Source organism: Oppia nitens, unplaced genomic scaffold, assembly GCF_028296485.1.
Source record: "Oppia nitens isolate AA-2021 unplaced genomic scaffold, nextdenovo-longstitch-racon4-pilon3 scaffold4_pilon_pilon_pilon, whole genome shotgun sequence".
Taxonomy (NCBI): Eukaryota; Metazoa; Arthropoda; class Arachnida; order Sarcoptiformes; family Oppiidae; genus Oppia; species Oppia nitens.
The window spans coordinates 6,108,039-6,127,164 of NW_026533232.1; the positions used below are offsets into that span (position 1 = coordinate 6,108,039).

The following is a 19,126-nucleotide window of genomic DNA, read 5'->3' on the forward strand; positions in this document are numbered from 1 at the left end:
AGAAAAATAGTAAATTCATGAAAACTAATTTATTAAATTTAATTTACTATATTTAGGCAAATATTAGTTTTCAATAGATTTTGATACGAATAATAGTTTAAATAAAAATATAAACAATTAAATATAATAAATGTTAATAACTATATACGAAAAATATTGTACAGTACATAATACAGTATACATTTTGTACGTTATATGTACTCTATATACTTTTATTTTTAGCTAATATAGGCTTTAATTTTAATATGAATTAATAGTAAAAGTAATTAAATTTTTATTCTAGGATTAATTTATTTTATGTTATTTTTATTAATAAAATAACTAATAATTGTAATTTATAATAATTTATAAAATTTTCCAGCATTTATCTTTAAATCCTAGAAATATAGGACTAAAACAAGAATTTAAAACTTATTGTATTTATAACTCGATTTTTATGATTGACTATACATTTAATTTTCATATTTTATGAGATACTGGTAATCATTAGAGAATATTCAATTTATAGATATATACAACTTTTGATTATTTTAATATTAATAATTATAATTTAATTAACAAACAACTGTTCTAGATAAATTATATTGAATTCAATTTTGTGGTATATTATAATTAAGCATATAATGTAAAATCAAAGCAAACTTAAATTACTATAAATTTTTGAATGCTATTAATTTTTATTAAAGAATGAATTAAATTTTAAATATTCATTTCATATAAATCATTAGATTAATTAATTTTGAAAACATTTTCAAAATTAATTCAATACTTAATTATTTTTGTTTTGCAAATTAAATAAAAATTAATATAATTATTAATATTTAAAATAATTACTATAAGTTTATGTTTCGAAAAAATAAATTATTGTAATTATAATTTAACGGAAGCATATATTTGGTATAATTGCCTAAAAAACTATTATATTTGAACTATTTATTGATCGTTAGGCTTAAAAATCATAAATAAATAATTGAAAACTAAAAGGCTATTTAAATAATAATGTAAAATAATGTAGTCTTAAAATTATAGCATTTCTTATCATTAAAAAAGATTATTTTATATTATAAAGAGCTGAGACACTAAAACTTATACCTAATGTCTATGAATGAGATGATGGAAGACATCATTAGGCAGTTATCATATATTTTGATATATTATGTGAGACAACAAAAAAATGTGGAGAAGGAAAGTGAGATCATTTAAATTATCGTATTTTATATATCTATATATATTGTATTATGTATAATGTGTAGTATATATATATATATATATATAAATGATATATATGTGTGTCATATAATGCTAAATATATGTGAAATATGTATATTAGTACTACAAATGGACTTGACTTATATCGAAACGACTATTTTGATGAGTTTTATAAATATCTTCATAAATGGCACATAAAGTTCTGTGAATTGTTTTAAATGCGGGCCTATTATTAGGTTTCTTATTCCAACACGTTTTCATCAATTGATATATGGATGGCGGACAAGAATCGGGACAATTGAGTATATTTCCATCTTTGATATATTTGACAACTTCCTCGTGAGTCATACCATAATAGGGTTGAAGTGCAAATGAGAATATCTCCCAAAGGAGTATACCATAAGCCCAACAATCAGATTCAATGGTAAATTTATTATAGAGTATAGACTCCAAAGGCATCCAACGGATGGGAATGGCATCGTGTTCTGACCCCTTATAATAGTTAGAGTTATAAATGCGTTGCGAAAGACCAAAATCTGCAATTTTAACGACCATCTGATTGCTAACTAAGCAATTTCTTGTGGCTAAATCTCTGTGAACGAACTTACGGTCAGACATATATACCATACCTGCGGCCACTTGTTTGGCTATATTAACCAAATCCAAGTGATTCATTCGGATATCATTATAGGTATCGCTATTTGGCGCTCTTGTTATGTAATTAGACGGCGAACAAGATCTTAAAAAACTATTCAGATCTCCTCTTCCCATATATTCAAAGAGTAAACACATGGGTTTACCGACAGCGCAAACACCTAACAGTTTGAGTATATTTTGGTGATCAAAGTCTGACATAAGAGATGCTTCTCTTTCAAAGTTAGTCTGAAGATCTTCGTTTGCCTCTTCTTTCAACATTTTCACCGCAATTAATGTCATTTCTTCACCTTTCATAAGATTCGGTGCTTTTGCCTAAAATCCAATCAAATCAGTAGTCAATAATCAAACATTTTATACAACTATTAATATATAGTATTATACAGTATTAATATAATAAATTATAGATAAATATTTTATATAATTTATATTTCTTGGTTATGGATCATTGTATGATATTTTATATGCTATAATATATACCGGTATATAACTTATATATAAATAACATATATTAACAAATATTTATAAATTGATTGTAATTTACTAAATGGATGCAACACTAAAGTTTAGCGACTTTAACATCAATTGTATAATATCATACTGTATTATACTTCGTATAGTATAGTATAGTAATGCATTAATATTACTATATTATGCATATAAAATCATTGTCAAAAAGGTGGTAACTCGTTTTTGGTCAATATCTCTTTAAATATTATAGATAGAAGAAAAATAGTTTTATGGTACCATGGTTTACTGGAACATACATTAAAATTCTATGTATAGCAGCTCCGGGTGTATGGAAAACTAACTGTATCTCAAAAACTATAAGATATATTGAAATTTGGTAATAATATTATATCCCAAATATAAATTCATTTGACAAGTTTTTCAAGATATTTAAGAACAATTATTAAGCATCTAATATAGAATTTAAATAAAATAATTTCATTACAAAATACCTTGACACTTTTAATTTACCACATATTAAATTTTGACAGTTATATACTGTTTATACATATAATGTACTATATTATGATATACTTCAAAAAAAAAAAAAAACATTGTACAACACTATAAATATAATTTTATTCTATCTATAATATTTAAAGAGATATTGACAAAAAACGAGTCAACACACTTTTGATAATAATTTTTATATAAAATAATGAATTATTCATGACTTGAATTGACAATTGCTTTATCAAACATTGAATATTAAATAGAAATTAAAACAATATTCTAATTGAAAATATTTTTAATCCATTATATAACTAAATATTGTTGTAATGTATAATAAATTTGTTATATTGTTATTACAGTACATTTCTATATTACTATTTTATATTTATTAAAATAAGACATCTTATGTTAAACACTAAAAATAGTTTAGCATATATTTGACAAAACAGTACAACAAAACAATTATTTAGTGTATATAATGAAATAGAAAGTAATATTTGTATGAAATAAATTGAGTGTTAATGTAATGCACTAATTAGTAATAAGTGATACTAACCATAAAAACTCTGCCAAAAGCACCGGCACCTATATCTCGGATGTAAATAATGTCATTTCGGGGATACTCTAAGGCTTCTAATTTAGGATTCAATTTGACTGCAGTTGAATGATAAGCAAAATTGGAGGGAAGTTTGCTGAGGTCTATCTCGACATCACAAGTAAGAGTGGCGTTATAGCCTCTCCTCCTGTGCTTATTTAGTCGACACACTGTTAGTATAATTACTAAAAGGCAACCAAAGATTAAAACAATAATTGAAGTCAATATAAGAATAAGCGGCGGATTCAAAGTAGTCTGAAGAGGCGTCGATAGGATTTCTATAAGAGTTGGATCTATAGTTTCGTTATTTGCCACAACTTCTTGATCTAATAGAGTATTATATATATAATATATATATATATATATATATATATAATGTTAAATATAATTATGTTTTATGTCACATCAAAAACAAATTCTTACCACAAGAAGGTATGTAACAATGTTGCCAACGAACCAATGGATCAGTTGTGTAACACCTGTCAAACATTTTTATATAGTATGACATTTATAACACAAATAATTATGATATCAATACCAGGGATGTGGTTCTTCTCCTCCGGCATTTCGACAATAATTTTCAGAGTTCCAGATCTCTGGGAACACAAAGGGTGGCCTATTATGAGTGTGAGGCACTTGACTGTCCCATCTTTGACATGGTATGCCTTCTTTAGTGACATTGGTGTATCCCTGATAAAATCTTCCTCTATTTTTGACACAATGATGACTGACCTGATCGTATTGAATGGTAGTTAGGCTCGCGTGAGAACAGGGAGGGTCTGTTAAGTTGCCATGACTTGGAAGTAGATCACACTCAGGAAGTCGGAAATGTCCGCGAGATTTGAAAAATATTCCCTTTTGTTTGTTATCTTCGAGTAGAGCCCACTCCCGGTTGCAAAGGGATTCCCTTACAGCTATGCAATCCTCCTTACAAAGTATTTTACTGACAGGAGATCCCTGAGTGTAGTGGCACTGAGGAAATGCATAGTAACACAACAAAGTCTCAGCTGCACTACGACATGGCTCCTGAAGTGATGATATCAGTTCTGTCCATAAATTTTGAGCAATCATTTCATTCAACTGAAAAGGAACGCCAAAGTCATCGGTGGTTAAGTTAAAGAAAACCAAACTATTTGGTGGTATATATTTGCGGCATACGGTTCCCGTATAAGGAGCACAGTATGACGAAACCATAGGCTTATTATTATTTGCCGACTCTCTTGTGACCCTCAAAGAAGTCTTGATCGGTGAAACAGTCTGTTCGTTCATTTGTAGTTCAAATAATAAGCTCTGGGAGTCTGGGAATAGACATAATATTGTAAATATATTTTGAAAAAACATAAATTTATGAATTTATTTGCTGTCAATCAAACCATAAAAATATGTGTTTATTCTTTTGCATTATTATCTCATTTTTTACTGTTTTTGTTGGCATTGGTATTGAAATATTTGTTTCCCAAACCACTGAACAGTTAGTGGATTGCAGTTCTCTATCAAAATTCAGATCGATTTGCAACTTATATATAACATTTCACATCAATAGCTGATGTATTGGCACTACACTTAAATATAAAGCATTTAATGCAAGTTATATAATGTTAGATTGAAAAATAAAAATATTTTGCTTAAGCTATGTTAGTATTAATGTAAAGGACTTTTGAGTTTTAAAAATATGACATAAAAAGAAAAGATCTGAACTTTTTATAAGTAATTTCTGCTTCACTTATTATATTAGTCACTCAAATGCCATTCAATAAAATAGAATTCCCACTCAATTTGATCACAATTTATATACAATATATACAATATATATATAGATTATTATATATATAAAGATTTATCAAATAATATATAAATATAATATAATACAAGCATTTCATTTAAACAGCCATTTTTTATAGCCAAAGGCTTTTTAAAAAATTTAAAATATGAATAAAGTCAACAATTTTATCAAATATACATTTATTAATAGAATTTCAATAATAATTATCATTTTATTAAACACAGTTTTATATCTCTATTATATTATAATAAATGCTTTAATTACAGTATATATATATATATAATATATTAAATTCTTAAAATATTTTTTATTAAAAGTCACTTTAAATTGAATTTTATTGAGTTTCAAATAAATATAGTAATATAAACAAAGTTTGTATAATTTAGTTATAAACAAATTTAAATTATTATAAAGCTTTTATGAAAATATTTTTTTAAAAAATAATGTCAAAAATGCTTTAAGGCGTTGTTCACATATTACGTTCGCACTTGAGGGGAGGGGGTCGGCCAAAGCGAACTTTTGCGAACGAGGGGGGAGGGGGTAAAGTCTATAAGAACGTTCGCATTTAAATAATGAATGAATTTAAGGGATTAATTTTGAGTAAACTTAATCCTTTGATAAACGGTTTAATAACTAATTTTGAATAAATATATGACTTTTGAATAATATTAATTTATTTTATTATTTGATTATTTTAAAAGTGAAAATAATTTTATAAAATATTTATTTAAATGGTGGGGGGGGGTTAAGGACATGCGAACGTAATTTTTAAATATCATTACATGCGAACAATTGCGAACATAGGGGGGGGAGGGGGTCTAGATTTTTTAAAAACTGCGAACGTAATATGTGAACAACGGCTAATTGTAAATTTATAATTAAATGTAAAACACTAAATTTTATATTACATGTTTTTACTAAAATTGACATTGATACTCTTCTAGTAAAGATTTAAATAATTTTAATATCATTTTAATTATAAATCTTAAATATAATAAAATTCTGTATTCAATTCATAAGAATTTCAACAATAATATAAAAATCTGAAAATTGTCGGTCATTTTATTCTTAAGAGATTTAATTCAAAGACATTCAAATATATATATATAGTATATATATATTATCATCAATTATCTGGATTTGTAGTCTTTGAAAAATCCAGACATACACTGAACTGAGACAGTAATCCCTAAAATGTTTGTCAAAATTTTACATTAATTATTGATTTATGGTTTAACACATGAATTATTTCAAAAAAGTTTATAATTAATTTATTATAACTAAACTATAGTACATAAGTCATCATTAAAATTACTTAAGACATATAATCAATATAATAGTAGAACATAATGTCTAAAATATATTCATACAAATGACTATTAATTAAAAATTCTTAAATTTTTTATTCAATATAATATACAAAATAATACATAATGTATGCGATAAATAAGTTTTTGTGATAAGAAATAACAGATAAAATACAAGCTTTTATGAATGCAACGCAAGTCTATTGCAATTGTATGTTACAAACAAAGTTGACAAAAGACTTGTATGTAAAGAAAAGCTATCGAAGCGTTTAAATTATCTGAAAATGTGAGATATTTTCATATAACTAAACACATCTAACATTTTTATACAATATATAAGTTAAACTAAATCTTTGAAAATAGCGTCAAATAATATTCAATGCATGTCATCAATTGTGTCATAAAATACTATATTTATGAAAACTGAGAAGTCGTCAATAAAATTTTTTAAAAATATTGTATTAAATTGTAAAAATAGTTTACATTTTAAATAAAAATACATTATATGTCAACAATAATTTGTAAAAAATATTATTCATTATAATAAAATAGTTGATAAAAATAGAATAAATATTATAAATTAACTGTTAATATATGTGTAATAAAATGACAAATGAGTAAATCAATGAAATTATTATTACGAATATATTATATTCATATAATTCTATATAAGCATCAAATGATCAGTAATATAATGCAAATGAATAGTAATATCTATAATATTGTGACAATTTATTGCAACTCATAAATTCATACAATAGGTTATAAGTTATACACTGTATATACCAAAAGTGTTATCATTAATGCGAAAAATTGATTATAAAAACATGTTTCTGACATTAAAGGCTTAAATAGATATCTAATACAACAAACCAAAAAAATTAATAGGAATACTATTTTATATAATAATTTAAAATATTTAGTTATTTGTTAAATGCTTTTAAAGTATATATCTTTATCTACATAAAGTTTAAAAAATAAAACTAATAACTAATAATATTCAAGTTTTTGTTGAAATTTGTATTTAGTATTTTTAGATGAAATAAAATTAGCAATTTATAGATTTTTAAATATCTATTAGTTTTCGAAATATAGATAATTGCTGTGTCCGCATACCTGTGCCATATTTCATAAAAAGTAAATATATCAAACTTGTTGTTCAAAACCATAGTTGCAAATAAAAGATTGCAAATAATTGCAAATAAATACATATATAATATAAACTTTAAAAATTAAAATTATTTTATTTCCAAATTTTCGTTTGTCAACTAATCAATAAAAAGTTGTAACTTATGACTAGTGTCTTGATTTCCAACTAAAAAATTATTTTGTCGGTTCAAAGCTTATAACTGGGACTTAGTATATCCACCTAACTTGACCAGTGGACGCTATTTCCGAAATTTTATTATAACTATAAATAACTATTTGTTGTGTTAGAAACTATAAAAACTTATAAATAACTATTTCAGTATTTTTGAAAAATATAAGCATTAAATTGTAAAATTAAGCACAAATATATGTAAAAACAAAAAGTAATAGTTATATAAATTATATAAAATACGTAAACTGTTATTAACTCATATAACTTTTTTAACAATAGAAATAATTAGTTTATTTATATAAATCATTTTTGTAAATATGCTGAAAACAAATGAATTATATATCAGTTGAAATATTTATAAAAAATAAATAACTATTTCAATAACTATTTGGCTTTTTTAGCAACTATATACAACTATTTAATACAGCTTAAATAACTATTTTAAAAACTATTTGACTTTTTTTAGCAACTATTATAACAACTATTTAATAGAGTATAAAAAATTATTAATCAATACACTACTTATGACTAAGACTTTTGTAAAAATTCAATATTAAATAATAAACTAATAATAAAATTTTTAACAACATATCATGAATTCATTGGTGAACAAACAAAATTTCATATATGTATTAAATTTTATAATATAAATAAAAATATATTTTCAAAACCGAACCGAATTTAGTCATAATACCAAAACATAACAAATTATAACATTATAAATAAATTGTAAATTCAATAATAATGCAAATTAATTATATCTATCAATGATACTATCAGATAGCTATAGCAAAAAAGAAAAGTTATTTTAATAAACAATAAAATTTTGTAAATAATTACTCAAAATTTTTAATTAAAAACGATTCAAAAATAATGAACAGAATCGGATCAAAAACCGGTTTCGATTCCGGTTTTTACCTTTTAATTGAAAAAACAAAACAGTTATTTGATTCTCTACTCTATTCAATAATACTATAAAATAGTAGACACAGTATAAGCTGTATTGACTAAACTCAAGAGTTTAGAGCTGACCAACAAATATGTAATTTCATATATTATTCCTTATATTTTATATTTTACGTGACATAACATTTTATATATAAATAGAAAACCAAAATTTTATATAACAAAAAACAAACAATATTATTGTATTGAAAATATGTTATCAGTCATTCAATTTTCAAAACATTCACTATTTTTTTGTTTGGCTTTTATTTGTGGTTTCAAAGCATCAAATGAATATTTAAACAAATGGAAAATAACTGTATGAATGTTAACTGAATTTAAATCAATGTATTGCTAAATCATTTAATAACTGTAAATATATTATACATTGACTAATTTCAATTTCAATTTTATTAATTAATAATTTTTTATTTAGTAAATATCTTTTGTTTTAATGCAAGAACAAACAGTTAGAAAAAAAATCAACTAAACTCTCAAATAATTTTAAAATAAGAATATTGTGTCTAAAACTTTTAAAGCTTTAAGTTTGTTAAATAACCGATATTTTTATATAAATATTATAAAATGATTTATATTAAATTTTGTTTCAAAAATAATTTGTAAGCACTCATATAGAAATTGCTTTATAAAAATAACTATAAATATATTGAAAATAATAAAAAATTAAATAATATAACGGTTTATAACTCGTAAGAAAACATTAATTAAATCGACAAAAGAATTTTGTCGTTTTTTTTGTCTTAAAAATTATATTTAATATAAAAATACTATTCAATACATAAAAATATGGCATTCAATTCAATTATTAATATTTGTCGAGTAATGTGTGCAATATATGTAATAATATAATATTTTGATGTAATGTAGAGAAAATTTATATATTATTTTTTGAATATATGAACACATCTTTAGACCGGAATTGTGTTTATCTGTAAATTTAAATAAAATGCTTTTAATAGTAATAGCACTCAATGGACAACACTATCATAATAGGCATACAATGCTTTTGAAGAGTCATATTATAGATTTTTCTGCACAATTATTTCACATTAAATCTTCATTTCTATTATTTATAATAAATATATAGATATTCACAACAAAATTCATTATCGATCCATGCATTCCACTCATTCATAAACTATAAGCTATATATTGTATTATCTTTAATGATTTAAACCAATATTAAAAGACAATGCAATAAACAAAATGTATTAATATTATGATATAAATTCAATTTTTATATATTAAATAGTACGATACAATTGAGTTAATACAAATTTGTTATTTAATGTGTTATTTGTTATTTCAAAAAATTTTTGGATATTAAAAATGATTGTTATATAACATGCTAACATGTTATATAAAATTAATTGTAAATACTTTCAGAAAAAACTTCATATGTGTATAATGTTGAACAATATCGTCCATAATAGGTATAAACAATCAAAATACTGCTCTTATAGACATTTAAATGAAAAAATAAATAGCAATTGAAAATTAAATGAATAGCTTTAATGTCTGCTTATGTGTAATGAATGGCATTAAAATTGTTGATATAATATAAATAAAATACATAAATTTTTTGATGTATTATTGTATAGTATTATTGTTAAGTGTATATTACAGTATAAAATAGTGTTTTGAATTTAATTTGCAATTAATCAATCTTAAATGATTAATTTAAAATATAATTATAAATACTTTAAAAGATCTTTACACTGCATATAATAATTAAGACAAAACTTAAGTTATGGCAAATTTTATTTTTAGACACATTATCTAAATTGTTGAAATTATAATAACAAAGAATATAAACTTAAATATAAAAGATTTATCAAAAATAATTATTTATTTTTCTAAACTTCAGAGATTTTGCTAACAAATATTAAACTAAAGTTTTTCTATTTCTATAACTATTCAACTAAAAGATTAATCTCAAAATTTTTGCAATAAATATATATTTCTTTTATTCTATCAAATATTGATTTACTTATTTAGTTAAATAACTTAAACTAGTATTCTCTTAAATATAAATATGTTTGTAAAGTGATAGAGAAGCACAATCTGAATATAAAATGAAAAAAAGACACACATTTGACAAATAAAACTGCTTTAAGGCTTAAATTAGACTTTACTGTTGTTATTATTTATATAGTCTTCTTGTTATTCGTCATATTATTAGTTTTGTGAATATTTTATGCAAATAACAGCATTTAGTCAAGAATTGCTTGTATTATGTTTAATATAAACAATAAGACAATAAAATTTAAAATAATATAAATAATATAAATAATATAACACGAAATTTAGTGACTAATCAATCAAAAATAGTTTGATTTTAAAACGAAATTTACTATTGAGTAATTTTTACATTAATTGAATAAAATATAAAATAAAAATCGAAATATCTGTTTATTATTAATTTATTCTAATTTATAGTATACACAGTATTTATATCTGTATAGCAAACTTCAATTTTGAGTGAATCTTAATTAAATATAATGTTTTATATTATAAAAATTTGGACATAAATGATATTTAACTAAAACTGTAGACAGACAACTACTAAACAGTGCAATAATTATATTATAGATTGTATTAAGAAGTTTATATAATATTTGTTTATTGAATTCATAAACAGTAAAATAATACCATTAATATAGTAATTATAAAATTATTGTATAAATCAGTATTTAGAGCAAAGGTGTGAAACAGTCATATTATGAAATTAAATTATTCATTGTGTTTAACAATTATTACTATAAACACTGGCATATATTTATAATTAATTATGTATTAATTATATTACCAAACTTTCTATTGATTAATTCAAATATAATATATTTATCATATGTTTATCTTAAATACAGTAATAATTTAGATAAGAAATTTTATCTTTTAGACAAAAAATCTTAATTGTTATTTTCCTGTAATACAAATTAAGCTAAAAATATCAGTGATTACATGAATTGATACATTTTTTTGTTGTTATAGATTTTGGAGTCAATTGTATATACTGTACATAATATATAATATTCTATTTTAAGGGCTATTTAAATGTGACATATATTATAATTTTGTAACCATAAACTTAACAATAAATATAATATTATTGTATACAGTATTTACATTATGTATGTTGCTTTAAAATATATATAAAATTTTTAAATTTAAATTTCATATTTCAAATACAGGAAAATATAGTTTAATATGAAATATTGTTATTATAATTTTAAATTCTATAACATAAAAACCGTATGATTAATATTGGAAGTAATTTTTATACAAATCTAATGTCATTTGCATTGAAATGTTTTTAATTATGTGAAATCATTTGTTCATAAATGTTGAGCTTTTTCTATAATAAATGTATTAAATGGTTGTATACTTTATATAACAATATAATCTTAAACTGTATAAAATGTGGTTTCAATGTTTAATATAGTTTATGGAATAAATGTTATATAACTATAAACTTTTTTACTTTTTATAATAAAATAAATATATATTCAATTAGTAAATTAAAATGACTAAAAAATAATTTTCAAAAATTATAATTTTATGTCAAAAGAATAAAGACTTTTTTAAATTAAAAAAATTAATTTACTAAAAAATCAATGGGTTATGAAAATAGATTTTTTAAAAGTAAAAATTATAAAATATGTGTCTATAATAGAGAATCGTAAAGATTACTGTTTTCTGGTCATTAAGTTATGACAAAATGTGAAAAGAAGTCAATAAGTTATCCAACAATAATAATACAATGGATGAGATGTTGTGGCAATCGATGTCTTACATGACTTCTTCAATCATTTGATACTCTCCAGAGATTTTCTACACTAAAACGATCAAACCGTTCACTTTGGACTACATTTCAAACATACCGTTTCATCAATTTTATGACTCTCTCTCTCTCTCTCTCTCTCTCTCTCTCTCTCTCTCTCTATTTTCATCATTTGATGCTTTAATTCTTTATTATAAATTTAATAATTTAAAATTCTGTTAAATCCACAATTAAGTCATTTTAAAAATTGATGAAACAAATGATTGATTGTATTCAAGAAATGTGTATTTATTTTCAAATAGTAGTTAATAATATATTTATTTATATAATAAACTAAATTTTAGTACCAATTAGAATATAACCAACAAAATGCTTGTTATTTAATTATAAAAGTAATTTAGTACTAATTAACCATTTATATTTATATTTATACAGATATTACCATTTTATAAAAAATAATATTAATATTACTTAAATTTATAATACTGTAGTATATCGATATGGTATTTATGTACACTTATAACTTATACAACTTATACATGTATACTGTAGAATAGTATACTATTGTACGAAATACTAAAATATTTTGAACAATGTTATGTAATTTACAATAAAATTTACTATTAATATATTAATATTATAAAATATATGAAAAATATACAATTAATTGATACAAACCTTCGACAATAAGACTGGCCTCTGACGAGATAACGACTCCTAAATGGTTTTGAGCGACACATCGATATAATCCATCATCAGTTGTACTGATATTATTCAAAGATAATGAAGCGATTGTATCGTTATGTATCATATGAACTCTTGTTTGTCCCGTCGGACCAATTGGTGTCTCTATTAAAGGCCATCCATTCTTAAGCCATGAAAACTGTACTTTAAGTTCACTTATAGAGTCAATAATACATAAAAACGATATGTTATGGCCAACCACTGCCGTCACATTTTTTGGTCCCACTATTATTTTTGGTCCTATATTACATACAATTAGTTCATAATTAAAAATCGTATAAACTCTTATGATATTTGAAAGTTAATTTGCTTTTTATGTAAAATTAATAAAACAACTAATGTTTTCATATTATACTATAATATACTACAGTAATAATAGAAAAATGAGAATTGTATTGAATGATTTCATTTTATCAAGTATTGTATAAATAAATTAAATTAATCTCTTTTGATAATAGAAATATTTGATTTATAAATAGTCATTTAAAAAGATTAATATATTTATGTCATAAAAAGTGTATGAAATGTAATGTTTATAATATTATTTTACAATATATTGAATCAATACTAATGTAAGGCTTGAAGTTTTATAAGTTATTATATCTATACAGTAGTTATTTGAAAACATACAATACTTTCATTACATTAAAGAGATATATGAAGTGATATTATGTAACTCAAGACAAGTCTTTACACATATTTTTATATTTATGAGACGGAAATGACAACAAACTAATCGAATCATTGACTCTAAAGACCTAATTGTGAAGACATGTATTCATTTTAGAGAAGAGATGTCTAACTATAGGAAACCAAATGCATCTCAAAGTATATCAATTGCTTTTAGCGTTTGGAAAATCACAGGAAATTCATCCGTAAATAATCAACAGTCAGTCAGTCAGTCAGTCAGTCACTAAAAAGTTTACTTAAATGTAAGGCTCGGGAATACTATATCAACATTTGTTGTCATACAATAAGAGATTTATTCAATACTATTGAATCAATAGTCAGTTAGTTATACATTGTGTTGTAAAACTGGTATAATATATGTTGTGTACAGTATTTCAAGCATTTAATACATTGCATGTGTTGTAAAAACATAACAAACAAGTGCAACCACTTTTAAACAATTACTACAAATATGACAAACATTTTAAGCTCTTTTATTGATTTTCAGCTAAAATACATTATTTTAAAATTATACAAGTATTAGCATTATTTTGTTATTTATAAAAACCAATTATTGAAGATTATACTGTATTATATTTACTATATTCAAGTGCCTATCATACTGTACTATATTATACTAAATAGTATAGAATATAAAGGAAAGCGTTTTAAAAATAGCATTCAATTAAATATATAATTTTAATACATATTCTGATAAAAAGTAAATCTACAGCATATTCATTATAAGAGTATAAAGTAATATTATGTACAAAAATAAAATGTATATAAGTTTTTTTTAATAAATTCAATGTAATTTTTGTTAGAGATTTAAGAAACCAATATAAAAATACAATAAATTATAAGTTAAAGTAAAGAAAAAAAGATTGTTTAGTGAATCGACTGAATCTTCTTTATGACGGCTTATCAGTGAAACAATATTTTACATGACTTTACCCGAAGTCTAAACCAAACATTTATTTTCTTATAAACTCATTGTCCATTGAAAACTAATTTTATTCAGAAATCTATTTATTTACTAAAATAGTCTTCAGATTCTTTTAAAATGTTTGAAGATTAATATTTTTATAATATTATAGAGAGAAGAGTCTCTTAAATATTATTATTGCATCAAATTTTCTGTCATTTCTATACTATAAAGATATTATGTATTATTTATGCTTTTTTAAATATTTTACATATGATATAAACATTAATATTGTATTTATTATTAAAAATTTTTTATTTAAAAATATTTAACAAAATATAAAACTCATATATAATATATTGTATTAATATTGTAATTATTGATATTTTGTATCAATTTATTAAAATTATTAATATATCAATATATCAATAACAGTTAACATTAATTTAGGAAAATATAATAAATTGTAAAACTTTTGGTCAAAATTCAGAAGGGAAATGACAACACAGTATTGACCAGTGCTTTGGGGACAGACATAGGAATTGGATGTCCATAACAAATGCTGACATATTTGTGAAAAATAATATTTGTTATAATCAAACACAAAATGCTGCCCAAAGAACAGGCAATAAAGCTATTCAGTGATAATTGACAGCAACGACAGTCAACCGATACCTAAATAGAAAGAGAAATAAGTAGAGAGAGAGAGAGAGAGAGAGAGAGAGAGAGAGAGAGAGAGAGAGAGAGAGAGAGAGAAAGAGAGAGAGAGAGAGAGTCTCATAATGAGAAAGTCATTTCTGTAAAAGTTATATAATATATAATATAATAAAAGATAAAGTTGTGATACAAAAGAAATATATTTTGAATTATGGCTTTTGACACTTATATTAATTATAATCTTTTATTAGTCAACAAATAACAATTAAATACATAATCAAAAATTTAAAAAAACAATTTTATTAAATAACATAAAGAATATATTTTATAAATAAATTTTGTATCTAATATTAATTTAAGATATCTAACATTTATAGTGTTTATTAACTTAATACAACTTTTATGTTAAATGTTTACTAAATTAAAATATAACTTATATTTTACTGTACTAATACAATATGTATTAATATTATAATAAAAATTGAAAACATAAAATTTAAACAAAAATTATATCACTATATAATAAAATTTAAATAATTCAAATCACGTTTCAAAATAACTTATGATATAATTACTGTACAATAAATTAAAACAAATCTAATTTACAATTAGTATATATTAGAAATTAATTTAACATAATTTAAATATATAATTGGATTTTAAATATTTTTCAAAAGCTTATGAGTAGATAGACTTATATTTATAAATATAGTCGAATAGCGTAACGAATGTGGAAATGCAAACAATAGAAATAGAAATATGAATTGATGAAGAAAATACGTTAGGGGCAATTCACATGTTACGTTCGCACTTTTTTAACAAATATAGACCCCCTCTCTCCCCTAATGTTCGCAATTGTATCATGTAGTCATTTTAAAAATGTCCCTAACCGCTACGCCCCCACAATTAGGAAATAAAATATTATATAAATACGAACGCTCTTAAGGTCTCTACCCCTTCCCTTCTCCTCGTTCGCAAAAGTTCGTTTTGGCCGACCACCCCCTCCCCTCAAGTGCGAACGTAATATGTGAATCTCCCCTTAACAAAAATAATAGGTATGAGCCTATGATATGAGCTCCGGGATTATAGACTTACACACACACAGACATACAGTCAGACAAATAGTTGTTTTAAAAGACTGTGTTTCACACTGTGTGTCAAATTTATTACAAACATTGCTTTCATATACAGTATATGATTCAATGCATCACTGGTTTTGTTGATCTTTAGTTAAGAACTGATTTAAGAAAACTATGAATTATTATATCAACAAAATTGTCAATCAATTGCTTTTCAATTTACTCACAATTAGAGAAACGATTGCTTATTATCGAGACTTTTCAATAAATACAATCATTATTTAAGACTATATTTATCTTATACTCTTAAATAATGATAAACTAAATACCAAATGTTAATCCAAAATTGATTAGTTTTGGTCGATAATAATTGTAATACTTATGCTTAAATTAAGCCAATACTCAATCACTGGGACACCAAAAACTATTTTTAAATTAAATTATTTCCTCCTATGATATTAGTCTAAATTTTCTATACTAATGATAAATTGAAATATATGTAATCTAATAGGAATAACTAAATATAATAATAATAATAATCATTAATATATATATAAGTTAATCACATAGTAACGGCAATTCAAACATTAATCAATGTGTACTTTAATCTCAATTTTTTCCATAAAATTAAAAAAATAAATAGACATAAAAATCATAAAAACGTCAAATCAATAAAATATTTGTCCTTTTTTATGACAATAACTATTACAGTTATGTCAAAATACTATTTATTCAAAATATGATATTTATTTTTTAAATGATTTAAAATGTTTGCTTAACAATGAAATAGTTGTTTATGTAAAAATATTTGTATTTTATATTTTTTTTAAAATAAATGATTTTAAATAAATAAATATATATATATATATATATATATATATAATTTGAAAAACAAAAACTTTGATTATAAAAATTACAATTTCAGTCAATGATTATAATATGAAACACTATATAATTTTTATAATATGTGGTAAATTAGTTTGTATTACCTTTTAAATTTTAATAAATATCAGATATAGGTATAATATTACAATATCAGTATTATATAATGTAGATATATAAACAACAATTTAATTAAAAACATTTATTTTTAGGTACTGTAATTGAGCCTTGGAGCAAGTTTTAAATTAAAGACCAAAAAACACTTACAAATCAAATATTAAAATATAAATACAGCATTTAATGCAAATTATTTATAAAATTTAATAATTTTTCATTTTTTTATCAAAAAATATATATAATTTGTATATTTTTTATAATATATAACTATTATTAAGTTAACATTTATATGACTCAATAATACTTGATTCAATATAAATAAAAATATTTAATTTAACATTTTAATTAATATGTGATTCTATAAGTAAAATGCATATTAATTTTATATTAATTTATTTCTGGTTTTATATAAAACTATAATTTTAAAACTGCAACTTTTGATACTTTAATAGCCATTTTCAATATTTTCCTCATGAGATAGATAGTCATTTTAGTTGGTCATCCCTTATATTAATACCTTATTTTTGATACTCTATCCAAATCTCAATCCAAGTCATAATTTATTTATACAGATATCGGACAAAAATAACACTTTCAGAAGTTCGTAAAAACAAATCTCTTATTAATTATTATTTCAAAATTGTAAGTAATATTCAAATATTAATATATGTTTATAAGTTATAAATAATAAGCAAATTATTTAAATGTTGGAAATTTTGTATTAAATAGTTTATATTCAATAAAATAAATAATTATTTTATTTATTTATGTATTTAAAAATAATAACATTTAATTATATGATTTTTCTATTTTTTGTTAGCTTTAATTATACAATGATTTACTTATAAAATATTTAGAAAATTGTTTATTATCGATGTTTACATTTAAAAAAAGTTTAAATTTAAATATTTATTTTAGAAAAAAATGATAAATAAATAAAAAATTTCTATATTTTGTGGCAAACTTGTCGACAGTGACCACAATTAAGTAGACATTAAATTATAATATAACTTAAATACCGGTAAAATTGGATGATTTTGTTGACAATTTGCTTAACACCGGAGGTATGACATCAAGAGTTGTCACCAAAATTATAATTATTAATAGTAAAAGACTTCGACCACTATATCAAAGACAACAAAAACAAATCAAACGTTTGTTTTACATATAATTAAAACAATAATACATACGAATAGTATTTATTAAATGCCATTAATTGTCTCAAATAGATATCAATTGTGTCAAAGATGGCCATCACTTCATCTAATCTATTGTTTTTTGTTTTGATGTTAAATAAGACACAAAGTCATTGTTAAGTGTTGGAAGTGTTGGAAGTGTTGGTCCAAACAGACATGAGTGACATGTCATGTGTGGACATGACTTGCCATCAAATGTCATGTAATATAAACACTGTTTTTATTACAATAATTAATACATTATTTACTTTTTGTTTAATTAAAGCTTAAGAATA

The 19,126-nt window shown here is 22.4% G+C and overlaps 1 protein-coding gene across 1 annotated transcript; it reads right to left on the reverse strand.

The window, feature by feature from the left end:
* Window positions 1-1,311: 1,311 nt before the first annotated feature.
* LOC128959554 (tyrosine-protein kinase transmembrane receptor Ror2-like) lies at window positions 1,312-19,118 on the reverse strand. Its single transcript, XM_054305538.1, has 7 exons — window positions 18,846-19,118; window positions 18,675-18,778; window positions 13,261-13,566; window positions 3,960-4,719; window positions 3,845-3,900; window positions 3,383-3,747; window positions 1,312-2,178 (listed from the first exon to the last, which is right to left on the reverse strand). Exons 1-7 carry the CDS (start codon window positions 18,908-18,910, stop codon window positions 1,333-1,335), a joined length of 2,502 nt encoding a protein of 833 aa, XP_054161513.1. The 5' UTR covers window positions 18,911-19,118; the 3' UTR covers window positions 1,312-1,332.
* Window positions 19,119-19,126: the final 8 nt, after the last annotated feature.

Coding starts and splice junctions, on each gene's coding strand:
- LOC128959554 (XM_054305538.1), bottom strand. CDS start 18,910: ATGGCCATCTTTGACACAATTGATATCTATTTGAGACAATTAATGGCA. Junction 18,779..18,845: donor GCATTTAATAAATACTATTC/GTATGTATTATT, acceptor TCTTTGATATAG/TGGTCGAAGTCTTTTACTAT. Junction 2,179..3,382: donor CTTTTGGCAGAGTTTTTATG/GTTAGTATCACT, acceptor ATTGGATTTTAG/GCAAAAGCACCGAATCTTAT.